The sequence below is a fragment of the Arvicola amphibius genome, chromosome 18 (genome assembly GCF_903992535.2).
Source record: "Arvicola amphibius chromosome 18, mArvAmp1.2, whole genome shotgun sequence".
NCBI lineage: Eukaryota > Metazoa > Chordata > Mammalia > Rodentia > Cricetidae > Arvicola > Arvicola amphibius.
In genome coordinates, this window is record NC_052064.1 from 5,135,398 (window position 1) to 5,154,531 (window position 19,134).

General features: G+C 45.9%; 1 protein-coding gene across 1 annotated transcript in view; it reads left to right on the forward strand.

The window, feature by feature from the left end:
• The first annotated feature begins 11,201 nt into the window (after positions 1–11,201).
• The window catches only part of LOC119803878 (gamma-secretase activating protein), an 82,948-nt gene continuing 75,015 nt past the window's right edge, over positions 11,202–19,134 (forward strand). Inside the window, exon 1 of the mRNA XM_038315329.2 lies at positions 11,202–12,060. Coding sequence (XP_038171257.1) covers positions 11,964–12,060 — 97 coding nt within the window. The 5' untranslated portion in view covers positions 11,202–11,963. The remainder of the gene's footprint in view (positions 12,061–19,134) is intronic.

The following is a 19,134-nucleotide window of genomic DNA, read 5'->3' on the forward strand; positions in this document are numbered from 1 at the left end:
CAAGTTGAGTGAGTGATGGAGAGCGAGCTGGTGAACATCCTTCCTCTATGCTCCCTGCCTCTGCGCCTGTTTGAGCTCCTGTCCTGACTTCTGTGTAGCGTGCGTGGTAGGCCGGCAAGGGGAAATAACCAAACTAGCCTTATCCGAAATAATCAGCTTTAATAAAGGAAGGAAATGGGAGAAACTTACAGAGCCAGGGTTCCAGCAAAGAGCGGGAACCAAGAGGGTGGAGCTTACCCAAACAAGGATCTTTTAAAGGTATTTTGTGCCCTGGAGTGGCCACGCCCCTCAGACAAGGGATTGCTCAGCTACCCTATCACTTCTGGTGACGACTGGGATCCAGGAGTTTAAGTGAACTAAACCCTTTGATCCCCAAGTTGCTTCTGGCCATGGTGTTTATCAGCCCAGAAAAGTAACGAATACACTCACGATTAAATCAATCATTGGGTATGATTAACATATGCTAATAAAGCATTTCTTAAAAGAGTTAGGAGAAAATCAAGTCCAGTTATCCAATCCCTACAGTGTTATTGCCAGTTATGTAAACAGCAAGGTTGTTAGAGACATACAGCTTCCTCCAAAGTATCTTTCTAACGATTATTAAGCTTTCATTATTTTTCCAGAAGGAAAGCAGCATCTACTTTCCGGAAATTGCCGAAAGAGCATCAGCAGCGTGGGGGAACGGTAAGAAAAAGCACAGGGAATGTGTGTGAGCCAGAAATCCAGAGTGGGATGATACTCAGTGCTCAGCAGAACCACAGATGTGTGAGGTGCCTTCCCTAGACCAACATCAGCACCACTTGGGGACTTGGGAGAAAGGCAAATCTGAAGCTCTAGGGCTTGAGCCCATTACCCAGTCCTTTAACAGTTTCTCCATACCTACAAAAGGGGCCTCGTGGAATTAGAACCCTGAGGTGAGGTGTTGGACAGTCTAGAAGTTTGAAGGACAGCAGGCAGGTCCCAGGTCTTATCCCCAGACTCATGAGAGAGTGCTCATCTTTTGGCCGAGCTCAGGACTCCGTATTTAGGGACAATTACGATTCCTCTCTCCGACTCACAGTTCATTCCACATCAAATGCTCCAATGGGAGGCATTCCAACTTGTGATTACTGTGAGCTATGGAAACAAAGCTTCTCTCTATGGCTTCATGACACGGAGTGACACAGCCTGGGAACGGACCCAAGAGGAGGGAACAGGGCCCAGAGGGCCTGGGAAGGACTTGATCTCGCACATTTGGGATCCTCTTCTCTCCTACCGCTCCTAAGACACTTTCCCTCTTTGCCTTCAGAGCTCCCACTATGAGATGGAGAGCCAGAAGCGCAGGCGATGTACTAGAGGCCAGCGCAACTCTGACTCCAGGATTGAGCTGTGCTTTGACTACTCATGGCCTTTGGTATCCCACGCTCAGCTCCTCCTTCCTCAGACACATACCAATTTCTGAAAACAGAACCTGTCTTTCACTTGATAGGACTTCAGGATATGACCGTGATGTATGTTCCAGTTTCTGCTGACAGGGAGCTGGCTTCACAGAGGGGGCCCATCCCTTCAGTCTGTGGTGCATAGTGCCCAGCAATGCAGCCAGCTTCCCCAAGTTTACAGCTGTGTGACCACAGAGCATGGTGGTCACACAGGCTCAGCAGTCACATTGGGGGGTGGATCATACTTAGGATCAGTATTTCCCAAGGGAAACAAACCTTCACTTGGGAAGCTTTGTGGCGTCTCTTTTCAATATCAAAGAGAACAACAACATAGGGCAGTCTTTAGTTTTCATCCAGGCCTTGAGATGAATATGGAAACTAAGGGAGGAGAACCAGGGAAGAGTGGAGGCAACCACCCGAGGCGTCTGGGCTTTATTCTAATATCGGTTTGTTTATGAGATGAGAAGAATACTGGAAAGAGATCCGTGAGTGGAAGAGAACAAGAGGCTTTGCTTACCTGGGATGCTTACCTAGAATATTGACCTGGGATGCTTACCTGGGACGCTTAACTGGGTCGCTTATCTCCCAATCTTACCTGGGATGCTTACCTAGAATACTAACCAGGGATGTCGACCTGGGGTGTTGACCTGGGGTGCTTTGACCCAGTACATAACGACTCACAGAAAGAATGTTAACTGTAGTTGTATTCTATTTATTAATTAATGTTTTTGACACAGAGTCTCCTGTATCCTAGGATGGCTTCGAACTCACTGTGTAGTTGAGGATATCTTTGAACATCTGCTCTTCCTGCATCTATTGTAATCTCAAACGCTGGGATTACAGGCGTGCAACATCACATCCTACCTCTTATTTTACAAACACAAAATCAAGTCGAGAAAAGCTAGGTGACATTTCCAGTACCACAGAACTGGCAGAGGCAGGTTCCTGACAAGATTCAGGCCTTCGTTCTCAGGATGTTTCTGGCTCCCCTCCCTGCCAGGATTCAGTGCCTGACATTATTGTCTTCCCGAGATGCAGCTGAGTATCTGGTCCGCCTGGTGTCAGCATCAGGCTTTCTCTTAAGTGACACTGCTTTGATACTATCAGACAACACTTGGTCATAGAATGTTTCAGTTGCTTCTAAGAGTGGATGCGGGGTAGAAGGACGTTTGAGAAGCCTAATGGGGCAGGAGGAGTGACATGGAGGCTTTGGTTGTCACTGTCCTGAGTCTGGTGATGGTGGCCGTGGTGCCGGGTCTAGTGATGGTGGCCATGGTCCTGAGTCTGGTGATGATGGCCATCATCCTGAGTCTGGTGATGATGCTCTAATTCCTTGCAGAAGACTGATTTTTTTTTGTCACTACTAATTTATCATCCTGGTCTCTCTTACAGCAGACAGAAATGATTGAGACAGATTACCTTGTGTGTGTGTGTGTGTGTGTGTGTGTGTGTGTGTGCATGTGTGTATGTTCATGCACACGTGTAGGTGTGCTTGTGTGTGAGTCTGTACTTGTGCATGTGGGTATGGATGTCAAAGTCAGGTGTCTTTCTCAGTCCCTCTCCAATTTCTTTTCTGAGATAGCATCTCCCACAAAGCCTGGAGCTCCCCAATTGTCTAGACTCTGACTGACCAGTGCTCTCCAGGGCCCTCCTGGTCCCTGCCCCTCCACCGCTGGAGTTACAGACTTGCCGTCTGAATGAAGGAAACCAATAAAAAGGGAAGGGCATGCCTGCTTCTAGGAATGGTGGAGGATACAGCTACCTTAGATACAAGGAAGAGCACAGCCAGAGGCAGGAACATCTGGGTGAGGCCAGAGTGGATACAGCCAGACTTAACTGGGCCATGTGAGGAGACTGGGAGGGGTGAGCCAGACCAAGAGGCCAGGAGGGCAAAGGGTAAATCAAAAGTGTCAAAAAAGGACCAACATAGCAAAATTGTTGGATTATATAGGGAAGGATAGCCCAGTCCCAGGCTGGAGAAATTTAGGGCAGAGGACAGGTATGCCAGCCAGGAGGCCCCTGTAACGGGTAGAGACAGGGATGCAGGGAGAACCAGGTGACCAGCATCTGCTTTGATGTTAAATAGGCACCTAGGCCATTTGTCCCCTGGCTTGAGAGCTAACAAGGTCACATCTGTGTGGTTTTTTTTAATGATTGCTGGATCTTCTGCACTGAAGTTTTTATGCTTGCACAGAAAGAATTTTATCAACTGAGCAATCTCCCCAACCCCACAAAATAGGTTTTTAAAGAAATATATGACAGAGGAGGTGAGGAGGCTCAAAGTTTGCAATGGTGTAGAGTTTTGGGCATGAAGAGGCTTTAAATACATACATACATACATACATACACATATATAATTATATATACTCTCTCTCTATGTATATTATCTCTCTATATATGTATATTATCTCTCTGTATGTATTCTCTCTATATATACTCTCTCTCTATACTCTTTCTATATACTCTCTGTATACTCTCTATATATACTCTCTCTATAAATGTATATACTCTCTATATACTCTCTCTATATAAATGTATATACTCTATATATACTTTCTCTATATACTCTATATAAATGTATATTCTCTCTCTATATATATATTCTATGTACTCTCTATATACTCTATATATACTCTCTCTACGTATATGCATATGTATACATAAACATATATGCATATATAGTATCAAACATAACAGGAAACATTAGCGAGACTGTAATAGACACCTTTAATGATCACTTGCAAATCTCTTCACATATGATTGTCAGAAGATGGCAGAGGTTTTGAGATGAGCCGAGGGGGGCATTTTAGTGCCTAACTGCTGCACCCTCTTGTATTAGGAAGCACACAGAGAAGACTCCAAAGGTTTGATTTCTTGGCACAGCAAAATCCCCTTCAAAAGAATTTTCTATGACCCGGTTACCCAGGCCAGATCACAATCTTGTATACAGTGACTCACGAGAAAAAATAAGGCGCAGCTGGAGTTTTAAGGGAAGCCATTTGAGGAAGGGCGATCTTTAGCCAGTGAGTCACTGTGTACCCACAGAACTTCGACCAAGGCTTGCAGGGACTATTCTGTGCTGAGAACAAAGACACCACAGAGAGAGGCACTGGGCGGAAACTGGGGTGGGAGAGGCCGTGTGGGGAAGTGGAGTCAGGAAACACGTCCTGGCCCTAACTAGCAAAGTCAGGCGGAAGGACGCGCAGCCGCTGGGAGCAAACTCCGAAGCACGCTCAGGTGAAACCACTCAGAAGGTGTGATGTTCTTCTCAAAGAGATATGTCTTTCCTTTACGATCGTCACCACAGATTTCTACTGTCAAGTCTTTCCTAGAGCAGAGACGTGTGATTCAGGCAGCCCGTCTTTACCCTCACTCCCCAGCTCACAGCCTGCAGCAAGGGCACCAGATTCCCCTGAGCTGGGGCATCGCGTGGGACAATTTAATTCCAATCGAATGTCTTTTCCTAAGGCATTCAAAAGAGCACACGTTTCTCTGGAGATGGGCATTTTACTTACTCAGTTTTCTGTTCCAGACCCTGGGTAGCTAGCTGGGTTCCTGCAGAGAGAGGCAGTGTCCACAATAGCCCTCTGTGGAGGCAACCCACTGGGAGACCTCAGCTCTAGCAAAGGCAGCTTTCAGGGAAACCAGGGCTGGGACTTGGCTGCCAAGAATTTAATGAATTACTTTAGATATTCTCTTGCGTGTTCAGAAATTTGAAAAAAAAAATCTGTGTACGGAGCACATGGCAGCGGGACATTGAAAATCTGCCTCACACTCTCTAATGTCTGTTACACAGTTCTTTTATGTGTCTAAGTGCTGTTTAAGGCGCACTTTATTATTATGAAGTCAACATATACTTCTGAATGAAAACCTCTCTGTAATTGTCATCAGCTTCCTTGGAAAATAAAGTCATACGATTGAAAGTTTTGGAAAAGATAAGTTTAGTGTTAAGATTTTTTCCCCCCTGAGGCTAATTAATGGAAGTTTCCTGTTCAGGAGAAAAGGTAGTTAAAAAAAAAAAAAAAAAAAAAAAAAAAAAGGTAAAAGTTTCCATTGTGCTTCTTTCTGTTTTTTGACTACGTGATATTTTTAGCCAGTTTTGGAGAATGACCTTCACCCAGCAAGGTTAATGAGGATGCAGCTTTCTTTAGCAGTTTGCAGTGGGGAAATGCAATACAGTTTCAAATCCTTGTGTCTCTCCAGTGTTTTGATTCAAGCCACACACATCACTGTTGAAAGTCTGTAGGAGAACACAGACTATCAACTGAAGGGGATAACCTCCCGTGAGGAAAAACTCTGCTTTACAGGCCTTCTGAAACAACAATTACACTGATAAAATTTTTGCCTTAAAAATGTCTTCATTTTGAAATAATCACAGTTACAGAAAAAAAAAATTCACTCTGAATGATGAGATCAATCTGGTGGCTGGTGTCCACTTACTCCCATATACCTTAGCATGTGTGCATTTATTTACTGACAAGAACATTTTCTTAGCTATTGCGTCCACATCAAAATCAGGAAATTGATTTTGATATATCGGTAGGGTCTAAAGCCTCGAATTTATTCGGTTGGGCTAGTAATGGATTTGACAGGCTAAGGACCCAAGGAAAGGCTGCGTGGAATGTTTCTTTTTTTTTTTTTTTTTTTTTTTTTAAAGAAACAGCTCTTTAGGAATAGATTCTTTTTAATATTTATTTATTTATTTATTATGTATACAATATTCTGAGGGCATCAGATCTCAGTTCAGATGGTTGTGAGCCACCATGTGGTTGCTGGGAATTGAACTCAGGACCTTTGGAAGAGCAGGCAATGCTCTTAACCGCTGAGCCATCTCTCCAGCCCGGAATGTTTCTTGTCATGGCTTTTTAGTGTCCCCTTGTTTGGGACAGCCTTCACAACCTTCCTACTTCTGGAGATGTGGTGGTATGTCTTCATTTGGGCTTGCGTGATGTGTCCTCATAATGACATTAAGAATGATATTGTCGGGCTGGAGAGATGGCTCGGTGGTTAAGAGCATTACCTGCTCTTCTAAAGGTCATGAGTTCAATTCCCAGCAACCACATGGTGGCTCACAACCACCTGTAATGAGGTTTGGTGCTATCTTCTGGCCTGCAGACACACACAGAGACAGAATACTGTATACATAATAAATATATAAAAAAAGAATGATACTGTCCTGTACCGATCCTCTGTTCTGCGCTGATAGCGTTCACTTGATGCAGTGGTATATTCTACCTAAGAAATGTCTTGGAAGCTAGGTACCCTTTTCCTCATCAAACTATCCGGTGTTCTGGTTGGTTTGACTGTTGATTTTCTGTTTTATCGTGTGATGGTCTCTTCCTGTCATTCCTAGTGTACGTACTCAACAGATCCACTCCCAGGGAGACAGCCAGTCTTCCAGGTTAGCTGCTACATCTTCTCTAAGATATTTTCCCTAAGTGGCTTGGAATCTGATTTCCCATCCTGGACTCCTCTCTCTCACTCACCCTCCTTATCCTCTTCAGACAGCCTCTGATATGACATCTCAAGCAGGGGAACATACCCTGCGGCGCCCGTCAGAGCTCTATGCCCCATACAGTTTGTGAACCGGGCAAGGGGCTGGAGATTGAAACACACAAAGACACACAGACAGAGACACAGGTCATCCTTGATGCCAGAATGCCCCAAGAATGCCCCCTGTATTGTGTTCAGGGGCAGATTATATAGAGATAGCCACGCCCCAGCCAAACCCACCAGAAACCACTCTCCTGCCATCAGGAACTCCTGAGGGGCTCGTGCTCAGAGCAGCTGTAGGCACTCGGATCAGGGGAAAACAAGTTGTTTACAAGAAATTCAGGATCTGGGGGCTCACTGCTCCCAACAATACCCTGGCCTAGATTGTCTCTTCGTCCTTTTTGAACTCTGGCATCGGAACATTGGCCCACACCTGCTCTCAATCCACCTGCACAGACCTGGTAGGTTTAGGAGAGACTCATTCAGACCCAGAAGGGGGAGGGAATAAAGGGTAGAAACGGAAGGAGGAGGATGAAATCTTGTGTACGACACAGTTAGTTGATTGGAAAATGATTTATTTTCAATAATAATCAGATCAGCTGCTTAAAGGGGAATGATGAAATATGAATACCTCTTTTTTTAAAAGATTTTTTTTCACACGGTATATTCCGATAATGGTTTCCCCTTCCCAAACTCCTCCCATATCCTCCCCACCTCCTTATCTCCTTAAATCTACACCCTCTATTGCTCTCTCTCATTAGAAGACAAGCAAGCACATGAAATTAATTAATTAAGATAAAAACAAGCAATCCAGAATAGGACAAAACAAACAAATGGGGGAGGGAGCTAAAGAAATGAAGGTGCGTGGTTGATCGGCAGTTATGATTCACCAGACAAGCTTTAATATATATAATTCAGTTTTAATAAAGGAAAGGAAAGGGAACTTACAGATCCAAGGTTCCAGCAAGGAGCGCAGGAAAACAAAGAGCAGGCGGGCCACAGGCCCGCAAGATTTTATAAGTCAATATTAGCCTAAGGGGGACACACCTAAGAGGGACACGCCTTTAGACCAAGGGGGACATGCCTTTAGACCAAGGGGGACACGCCTTACAAAACAAGGTTTTTGGCTAGGCTTCCCCTTCAAAGAAAAAGCACAGAGACACATACATCCACACACAGAGAAAGCCCATACACATACATACACACACAGCGAAATTCCATACACATACATACACATACATCCACACACAGAGAAAGTCCATACACATGCATACACATATATACACACAGAGAGAAATTCATACACATACATCTACACACAGAGAAATTCCATACACATGCATACACATATATACACACAGAGAGAAATTCCATACACATACATACACATACATCCACACACAGAGAAAGTCCATACACATACATACACATATATCCACACACAGAGAAATTCCATACACATGCATACACATATATACACACAGAGAGAAATTCCATACACATACATCCACATACATCCACACACAGAGAAAGTCCATACACATACATACACATACATCCACACACAGAGAAATGCCATATACATACATACACATACATACACACACAGAAATTCCATAAAAACACAAAACTGGAAACCATATTATATAAGTGAAAACGGTTTACAAATGCACAGAACTTTTAGGAGGCTTCCTTTTAACCTCCATCTTCCTTTTGATTTCCAGAATGTAAGCATGGTGGTTGAACTGTCACGATCACCTTGACCTGTGGGGATAAGTGTGTGGTCAAAGTCCAGTGGAACAAGAACTAAAAGGAGCTCGGGCCCTGGGACTGCAGGAACCTGCCCTCTGAGCTTTGGACTACCCTCCCCCAGAGGGGTGAGAAATAAAACCTGTGTTTGATTTACGGTTAATTTTGGTTTTTATTAACTTCTTGGGTACTTAGCTCTGAGTGCCATTCTCTATCTCAATCACTGGCAAAAGGAACTGTTACCTCCTGACTGGTGGAAATGGGTTCTGGAAAGTCGCAGTGACTACCACAGTAAATACTCATCTCTTGAACAGATCTCCTATTTATAGAAAAAATAAATTGCAGCTGGGCATGGAGGAACACGCCTTTAATCCCAGCACTTGGGAGGCAGAGACAGGTGGATCTTTGTGAGTTCGAGGCCAGTCGGGTCTACAGAGTGAGTTCCAGGACAGATAAGGACACAGAGAAAATGTCTCAAAAAAAAAAGAGTAAATTTCATTGAGAAAGCAGTATTCTTAATGTGTACACAACAAGCCACCTTACTGTGAAGGCCTGTTGTGCCTTTGATACAGACCTTAGGTATTTCCTAGTCAGTGCAGGGGAAGTTTGTCACACACTATTTAGAATGTATGTTTTCAAAGGTTTCCTATGACTTTCAAGAAGAAAATTCTTGACCATCCTTTCAAAGGCATAATTCCCCAAATGCGAAGTTTGTTTTTTTTGTTTTTTTTTGTTTTTAGCTTATTCAAGCTTATTTAACTCAACACACATGCATTTATTTAAGAAATGTTCTTTTAGTCCTATCAGGGCCTACACCCATAGAGAAAACTGACTGTGTCTTCTCTAGAAGCTATCAACAGCCAAGAGTCCATGTCCCCCCAGCTTCCCTGCTGGGAATGCTCCACGCTGGCTCATCTTTTAAGGTCTGTGCAGCCAGCCAGAGCTGCCGTGGAGCACGGCAGTCATGCATATCCAGAGGGCACTGTTTCGGTCCAGTCCTCTTGACCTCTGGTGCCTACCATCTTTCTACCTCTTCTTCCTCAGCGGTCCTCAAGCCTTGGGGAGAGAGGACGTGCTATAGACGTCTCATTTATAGCTGCACACCTCACAGACACTTATTCTCCACTCTTTGATGGGCTGTGAGTTTCTGCATTAGTCACCATCAAAGACTTCAGTGAGGCCAGAGAGTACGGGCAGAGGCGTGAATTGAGAAAGAAGTTTGCTACTATTTCACTTTGCAAAATAATAGTTAGTAGGCCCTATTCCTGGGGCTCATGAACTCCTCATCTGTGGATTGTTGGTTAGATTTATTGTACCAGACATGTGTTTCCTGTGGTAGAGCCAGAAAGCCATTGGATCCCTTCCTAGTAATTGGGCCACAATCAACACCCATGATCAATGCCTGAAGTATAAAATATTCGTGTTTCCTATCCTGTCTCATCCTCTGATTCTAAGGACCACCAGGATGCTTCTGAAGCATCTTAAGGGGCATCCAGGCATGGTGGTCATGTGGCTTTATGGTGCTTGGCTACATCTTTCTGTTTCTTGACTATTTCTCAGTCTCTTTACTTTTCTTAAACTCAGTTATTTTCAGGAGTTTTTAATACAAGCAAGAAAATCTTAATTTAAATTTTTTTCTCTTGGTCAGGATAGTGGAGTGGAGCATTTAAATAGGACATTTCTATGAAATGAACTATCTTCCACATACAAAAAGCCCATCTGACCGGACAGACGCTGCAAACATGAAGACAGTAAATTTTAGGCAAGTGAGGACATGTGTGTATAACAAAGCTATCAGACTCCACTTCGCTCCTCATGTCTCCAGTGGCTTCCCCTTGATTCACAGCCAATGCTGGCATTCGATTTCTCTTAAATCTTCATGCAAATTACAAATATATGTAAGTAGTTGTGGACACAATGTCTCTATCCACTACCTCCCTGTGAGGAGACATTCTCTAGAGGAAAATCGAGACTTCTACTCTTGTCAAGTAGTTTTCAAACCACAGCAAGACTTAGGTTCCAAGGCTTGTGGAAAAACACGAGCCTTGTTCTGCTCCAACCCAGAAAAATGCCCTGCAGTCTAAGACAGTTCCTCAGGGATTTCTGGTACCCATAGTTGTGAAATTCCAACTTTGAGACACAAGTAAAAAAAAAAAAAGCATAATTTAGCTTTATTACCACAACCCATTCAGCCATTGGTGGGGCAGGAGAGCTATCTCAAGACTCAAAATTGAATTTTAATCTCAGAAGTCTACCTCGGGGGCAATGGAATGTGTTAGCAACACCACTCTAGGGTCAGGAAGGTCACTGTGGACTGCAGTGTGATGAAGAGACTCTGTTGAGCAAGGTTGGGAGGACCTGGAAATTGTTCTAGGCAGGATTCTGGGCACCAGATCAGTCGGGAGTTCAAGGTCGAGGTAGAAAGGACTGGGGGTTGGGTGAAGACTAGGCATAGGCAGTTCTTCCTAGGAGAGTAAATAGTTGGCCTTCTGTCTTGAGATACGAGGCTAGTTAGATGTTTGTTTTTGACACCAAGTCTCACTCTCTGGCCATTACCTCCAAGCTATTCTCCTGCCTCAGTCTCTCAAGCATGAGCATGAGACACTGTAGGCTATTTTAGCTTTAGCAATGGTCATTAATAACCAGGCATTGATGTACAGGGTTGATGGTATGCCACAGGGCCAGGTTTGCTAACGGTTCATTCCTTAGCAGAGCAAGCCAGATGCTAGATTATGATTCGTAGAGGAATAAGTTGGGTTGGGAAGGAACCCTGGAAGAATGAAAGTGCTCACAAATCTCTTCAGAGGCCACACCTAGGCAACCCAGCTTCCTCAAGCCAGGACGCAGAGACAAAGAGAAGCCAGAAGGCAAGCTAACCCTCATCCACAGAACCACGTAGTTTACATGTTCGCTGTTGCTGTTTATTGCCTAAACCCTACAGCTAAAACACCACAGCCAGCTAGGAAAACAGGCCAAAGATGCCAGCCGCTTTCGTGGTAACCTGAGTCTCCTCCAGTGACCCAGGAAGCCGCGGGCTAAGCCTCCCTGTCGGAGCCTGGCGACAACTCCCCCGCCAGAGCAAGGGAAGGGAGAGGCCTGGTGCCCCGCGTCCAGTCTCACTCCCCGGCGGCGGCGGCGGTGCAGGCTGCGGCCTGGAAGGGGCGGTGCTGGGATCCTCCGGGCTGGACCGCCCAGAACCGAAAGCAGCTGCTGCGGGGAAGGAGGAGGAAGGAGAGAGGCGGCTGCAGGACCGGGAGGTGAGAGCCGGGCCCGGAATGTGCGCCGGGCCGGCGCTGCTGGGCCATGGCTCTGCGGCTGATCGCCCACTTCGACGTGCGGGCGGACGTGCTCCCGAGTCTGCGGGCCCAGGCGGCAGCAGCGGCCGAAGGAAGCGGCGCAGGTGCGGGGCGCGCGTCTCGGAGGGGGCGGGCGGGCAGGTGTCAGGCATCCAGCAGGGGCTCTGGGAATGGGGACGGGGACACCTGGGGATGCCTCGCCGAGACGAGTGGTACCCGGGGTCGTCACCGGGAAGGGTAGGCGGGAGACGGAGGGATGGCGCGCCCTCGCGTGTCCCCAGGGCTCACCTAGGACCAGGAGCGCTTCAAAGTGTAGGCTGACCCGGTGTGGTGGCCAAAAAACGACCTTTTAAGTGTCTTAACAGTTACATCGCTTGTCCCCAGCGAGGATGCTGAGCGTTCCCAGAGCCAATCTGCTTGCAAGAAATGGAATTCAATGATTTAACCCCTTCTTTTAAAAAAGACATTTGCTGCGTATCTGTGGAACAGAGTCTGTATAACTGGAACAACTCTGGTGGCTTAGGGGACATGTTCCTACAGATGTGAGAGGGCAGAAGGCCCTTTCAGGATGTCCGCAGCGAACTCAGTGTCTGCAGGGGTCTAAAGGCACAGCAGCTTGCGCAAGAGCCACCAAGCACACACAGGGCACCCGCTCCACCCCACCCCTGCACCGCGAGCCCCTGTGAGACAGGGATGCTCGGCTTCCTGGTTTCCTACCCTAGCCTCTCTGTCAGCTGGGATTAGTTCCTGATGCTTAGTCTCTTCTGGCGGGGAGGGAGGGGGCGGAAAATGACAGTTGTGCATTCCTAGAATGGATCTGCCTGAAAGAGGAGGGTTCCTAAATTTCCCTTTCGTTTTAAAGGCCGTCAATAAGGAAGCATCCTCAGGGCTTAACGGCACCTCTGGGTCTCACCTTGTGTATAACAGCTGTACTTGCTCGCCTCTTTCTGTCTTTGGTTTTCCTTAGACCATGTAGACTGTCGTGAATGGGGCGGGGGTGCACCAAATTACCCGTATCCACAGTTTCTTCCCTCTGGAAGTCATGCCTGTGCGATTCCCGTGCACGGAGCATCCGTGATCCCCTTGTCTTCGCATGTTGACTGCTAGTCATAAATCAACAGCTTTATAGCTTTACGAAGGCTGCGTGGCTTCCACTTCACTTTCTTCGCTAAAGTCTTTGAAAGTCTAACTTTTAGAAATAGTTTAAGGAACTCCAAGTCTGTTTCCCACCACAAAAATCGATCCTCCTTTGGTTTTGCTAAGTGGCAGGAGATTGCACATTAGAAGCTGGGTGAAAAATGTCACAGTCTTATGTTTGAGTCGTGTGTGTGTATGTGTGTGTGTGTGTGTGTGTGCTGGCTTTTGGCTTCCTTGCATCTCTCACTCACTGTGAAGAATTACAAACCTGTGTGTTGATGTCTTAGTAAAAATCTAGGGCTTTTTTTGGCATTGTATTTTGCTGTTTGTTTGTTTTTGTTTTTAGCACTGTTCTTTGTGTCCCATCGTCTTATTATTTTTGATAATCACCACTGAGTGATAGCTTCAAATAAACCAACCAACCAACCAACCTAGGGGCCGGGAGGTGGCTCAGTTGTTGAGGTGCTCGCACCATGAACATGGGGACCCAACCTTGAACCCCAGCGTTCACAGAAAGGTGGAGAGCACATGGATGCTTGCAGGGCTGCTAAGACAGAGATGGCAGAATCCTGAGGCTTGTGGGCCAACCAGTCAGGCTCCTGAGAGCGCCCTTCAACATCTGAGGAGGATACCGGCCCTCAACTTCTGTCCTCCACAGGCACACAAACCTGTGTGAAATCACACACACACATATACACACACACGCATGCACGCACGCACGAACACATGCACACACGCACATGCATGCACGCACACATGCACACCTCAGCCTTCGCAGGAAAATCTGAAATTAGACTTTATTTATAATGTATCCTTTACCAAGCATGTACATGCAAATTATTTTTTGAAGTGTCAACTTTGAAGACTTCACTAGGAGTCACACAGCCAATGACCATGTGTCTGCTTCCTGCATACTTGAACTTTTAAAATCTGAAGTCTTAATATCCTCCAAGGTAATCCATATTTATTGTTTATTGTGTGTGTGCATGTGTGTGTGTGCACATGTGTGTTCCGATACGTGTGTGTGTGTGTGTGTGTCACAGCGTACATGCGGACATTGGAGGACAACTTTCAGAAGGGGGTTCTCTTCCACCTTGTGAGGAACTGAGCATCTCAATGGCTCTGTGAATATTTTTACATCAATAAATTGAAAACTTTTTAGTTACACTAAGTGATCCTCATGAAACATGACTTATTCTTACCAAAACAGTCAGCGGGCTTGGCTATGCCAGTCAGGTAACTTTGGTGGCTGTAGGATAGAAATGCAGCCAACAAGGACTTGAAGTGTCTACTCTTGGATCTGTGTTGAACTTTGGGAGTATGGTCTCTCCTGAAACAAAATGAGGAAATAGTCACAAAAACCAAATTAGTCACATAAAATAGTTTAACATATGCCACCTCTAAATAGTGATCTTTTTTTTTTTTTTTTAAAAAAAGGCCCATGTGCCTACGATCCAACTACAGAATGAATAAATGCATGGCCATTGGCGGCTGGGGTACATGCGCCCCCATGAGAGTCTTCATCTCAGTCCCCAGAGGTCACCATCCAAATATTTATATTTTAACAATTTCCATTTATTGATAGCTTTAAGCCAGTTTGTATCTGCATTTCAAGTAAATGAGAAGCATACTAGGCTTTCTTTGTGCTTTAATCTCGTCTCGGTTTTGTAGGATTTATTCAGGCTGACTGGCTACACGGAAATCTTTATTTTTTCACCAGGTACAGTATTTCACGGTGTGGACTGGCCTTTTGAAGAAGAGCCTTCCTTCCCTTGGTACTATGAGCATGGTCAGCTCCTTCAGGGATTGTCCCCAGCTAGCTTCTCCAGGTGCCTGCATCCTGCGAGGCATTGTGGTAGGGTATAAAAGCTGGACTGTGTTTGACTCAGCAGGAGACCACTCTGGCAATGGGGGAGTTTGTGAAGCTCCACGCCCTCCCGGCCCAGGCTTCAGGGCCATTCGAAGCGACCTGGTCTGCCTGGAAGCTTGGCTTTTCCTCCTGGGACTGTCTTCCTTCTGTCTCCTAAGGGGCAACCCCACAGTGCTGAGCATTTCTTGGGAGACGGTGTTTCACAGGAACACAACTTGATTTAGCCTTTCTCTGGGGAGGTCCCTGAGTTTGCCGTTCTGGTTGGTGCCTTGACTAAACTAAATATTCTGTACTGCTTCGGCACCGCTGTAGAAAAGCGCGGGTTGAAATGTTGTCCGGGACCATCTGTGTAATTCTAGACAGAACCAGGGTAACTTTTCCTGGGCTTCCCCCTGCTTTGATTAGGCTTGAATCTTTGACACTCCAGATTGATTTTTTAAATCTGTACTCTTTGCATGGAACGTGTGAGGCAACAGACTTGAAAGCCAGTTTTTCTTTATTCCCTCTTGTTTGCCAACCCGCGCGGAGCGATCTGGGGATGGGAGGGTGGCCTTAGTCACATTGTTTGCTGTTTAGTGGTCTCCTGCCCCTGTCCTTCCTGGTCACCATTCCTTCCTGTGTCCCTGGTCTCCTTTTCTGACTCTCAGTTCTCTTTTTATTGATTCCTGATGATCACACAAGACTTGCTCCTTCTCTTTCTATTCGGAGTGTGACGTACTGCACACCACAGTGTTCCTGATTTGGGATTATAAAACGGTCATGCTGAGCCTAGGGCCCGGGTGGGCTGTGTGCAGACTAAGAACAGTCCCGTTTCACCGCCGTTTACCTGCATGTTGGGAGCTGGCTCACTTTTTCGGGTGTGGGGGTATGACTGTATGACTCCCCTCTCTAAGAACTGACACCGGGAAGACAGAATTATTTCAGTTTTTGTTTCATGGCACTAAAATTCGTACACTTGGCGATCATCTTCTGGTGGTGTGCGTCACTCGGCTTTGGAGAGAATGGACTCAGATGAACACGGCCGCTTGGGAGGCCGGAGTCTGTTTCTCCTCACCTCAGACGTCACAGTGCCGCTTGGTGTGTTTGAGACTTTCTGTAGCAGGTTCACTTACGCCAGTAACTTCCTTATCAAAATGCGTTACCGTGATCCCAGAGTATACTGAACTGTAAAATTAAATCACATTTCCTCATTTGAAATTGCTAAGCTTCCTCTTCTGGACTTTCCAGAGAACCTCTACTGGGGGAAGAGTCAGAATGAATACATAGGCAAAGACACCACTGAATACTCCAGAGAGGAGGGTGTGAACGCAGGGTTCACAACCAACCTCGAGAGGAAGGGCAAATGGGTTGAGTGTGTAACGAGACGTCATTCCAAATCTCCAGCGTGGCCAAAGGCACCCATTTCACACACCCTTGAAATGAGAGCCACGAGACCAGCTAGAAGTTAGCACTAGCTAACACACCCACGAAGACATCTTGATTTCTATCAGTCCTGTGTGCTGTGGTTGCACCCTATTCTGGTCCAAGTTCTGATTCTGGTAACTCAAAAATGTTGCGCAATGAAAAATACCTAGGGGAACTTGACAGGCGCAAGCAAGGGTTCCCACACTGGTCTCTCACAAATCAGGTACCCTGACCGGCTGAGATGGCCTGGGAGCTAAAGGCGCTTGCTCCCAGCCTGACGCCCCGAGTCCCTCAGCGTGCAAGGAGAGCCCAGCTCCTACACACTGACCTCTGCCACGTGTGTCCCGTGCTTTTGCTCTCACTCCCTCCCTCTCTGTTCTCCCCTCCCCCTTTCTCACATACCAAATAAACAAATAAAATGGAATATGTATTTTTGTAAGACAAGAATATCTTGGTTCTTGTGTGGAACATCGGTATTTCTTAAATGTTTATAACACAGGCAGAGCTGAGCACCATGGTATGTGTTATGTATTCATGTGTTATATGTGTACACACACACACACACACACACACACAAACACATCATGTTTCTAATACAGGCAGAGCTGAGGGCCATGGTATGCGTTATGTATTCATGTGTGTATATGTGTGCGTGCGTGCACACACACATAATATAATAATTATAATCTGTATTTGGTGGAGATTTTTTTAGTGATTTAAAAATAGATGTTTTGCCAGGAATTTTTTCAAGATTTCGTGAAAAGGAATTTCTTATCTCAACTGAAACCTTTTATGTGCACTTTTGTAAAGGGCTGGCCCGGTATCCTTACACTCTTGAATGAAAAAAAAAAAAATCTCAAAATATTGACACACTGCCCTCTAGAAAGCTTTGCATCATTGCAGGATGGGAACTTCTCCAGCTGTTAGGGTCCCCGAGAGGGTAATCATTCATCTTCTGTTCACGCCTGACACAGGGCACCAGCTCACCGTTCTCTTTGGTGGTGTGAGGTGACCCTGTGCTGTTTCTCCACTGTGGTACTGGCTTGGGGGCCTCACCTTGCTGAACTCAGTTGTCCTTTGGGTGCAATGGGCCTGTGACCCCTGAGCCAAAGTGTGCGTGAGGTGGGAATGAGAACACGGGAGGTGTACTTAACAGTCAGCTGACTGGATCTCGTTGTGATGTAAAAGCAAACAACATCCGTATATTTCAAAATCAGTGTGAAGTGGTTCTGGCAGCTCAACAGAAATATATACCTGGCTATAAAAGCATGTGTGCGTCTTCATGCAGAACTCTTGCACACTGTGTCACGTGGCAGGCCACGTGTGTCCTCATACAGAACCCTCACACTCTGTGTCTCGTGACAGGCCACGTGTGTCCTCACACAGAACTCTCGCACACCGTGTCTCGTGACAGACCACGTGTGTCCTCACACAGAACCCTCACACTCTGTGTCTCGTGACAGGCCACGTGTGTCCTCACACAGAACCCTCGCACACCGTGTCTCGTGACAGACCACGTGTGTCCTCATGCAGAACTATCGTACATTGTGTCTCATGACAGGAGGAAGAGAGGCTTCAGGGTGAGGGTCAAGCCTTTGCGCAACCTGCACTTCCACTGAAGGTTCCCCACCAGCTCCAGCTCTGGTGTCCAGTTCTCACGCTATCCTTGCCTTTATTCTGCTTTTCTTTTGTATTAGAAACACAAACAGAATGCGTTGTAGGATGTTTTGCATGCTTCATCTAAACATTTGAATTTTCTATAACCAATGCAATACTATTTTAATGTCTGGATATTCTGTTTGTGTATGAGCAACTAAGTTTAAGTAATTCGATTATGATCAACTTTTGAGGAAGCTAAAAATATCAGTTTCTCCTCAGTTCATGATACCCAAGAATGCTGTACAAACCACTGTCTTTTAAGTCCTTTACTTGTAGAATGAAGGCTGCCCTAAAAATTGTAGATGAAGATGGACAGTTAAATTTTAAATTATATGTTTTGTATAAAGGTCCTTTATGTCCTGCTCTAGAAGATTTTTTTTTTTATTGGAAAGTACCCAAGTCGTAAGGACACAGAGTTCAGTTAGGATCCCTAGACTGATACCCTCAGAGCGGAAAAGAACACACTACCTTCACATAGGTCCTCTGTGCTACGAGGCAGTTGCTAGTTTCAGAGACTGATTTCATCAGTTTCAGAAACATATCAGCCAAGTAACGCAGGTGGTTTTCAGAAGTTAGGGGGGATTTTGTGGTTTGCTCATTTTTTTATGAATCAGGGTCTCTCTGTTGTAGACCTGACTGGCCTGAAACTCAGAGAGATCTGCCTGCCTCTGCCTCCTGAGTGCTGGGATTAAGGGCGCATCACAGAGGGCAAAGAGTATTCTAGGTGTGATCTGATGCAACCACACTAAATGACGGCGGACCAATCCAACGAAAAGACTGAGTGCTGGCTGGGGAGGATGCCGAGGGAGGACCGCCAGTCTCACACCGTGAGCATGAATCGCAGGAGAATTAACAGGAAAGGAGAGAAAAAGTTGTACCACAGGAGCCATAGCCAGAATGTCCATGTCACTGTATAAGTACCAAAGAAGGACTTAAAGAGGAAAGAGAAGACATTTTTCAATGAATAAAATCTAACTCCTGCTAAAAGCCTTAGGTGTGCTTTTTTCACACCGGGACGTGCACAATCACAAAGATGTACATGGAAGGCCCCACAGGAGATTGTCCTCTCCTAGCTGTGACCCACTGGGGGAATGGCCATCGGATGCAG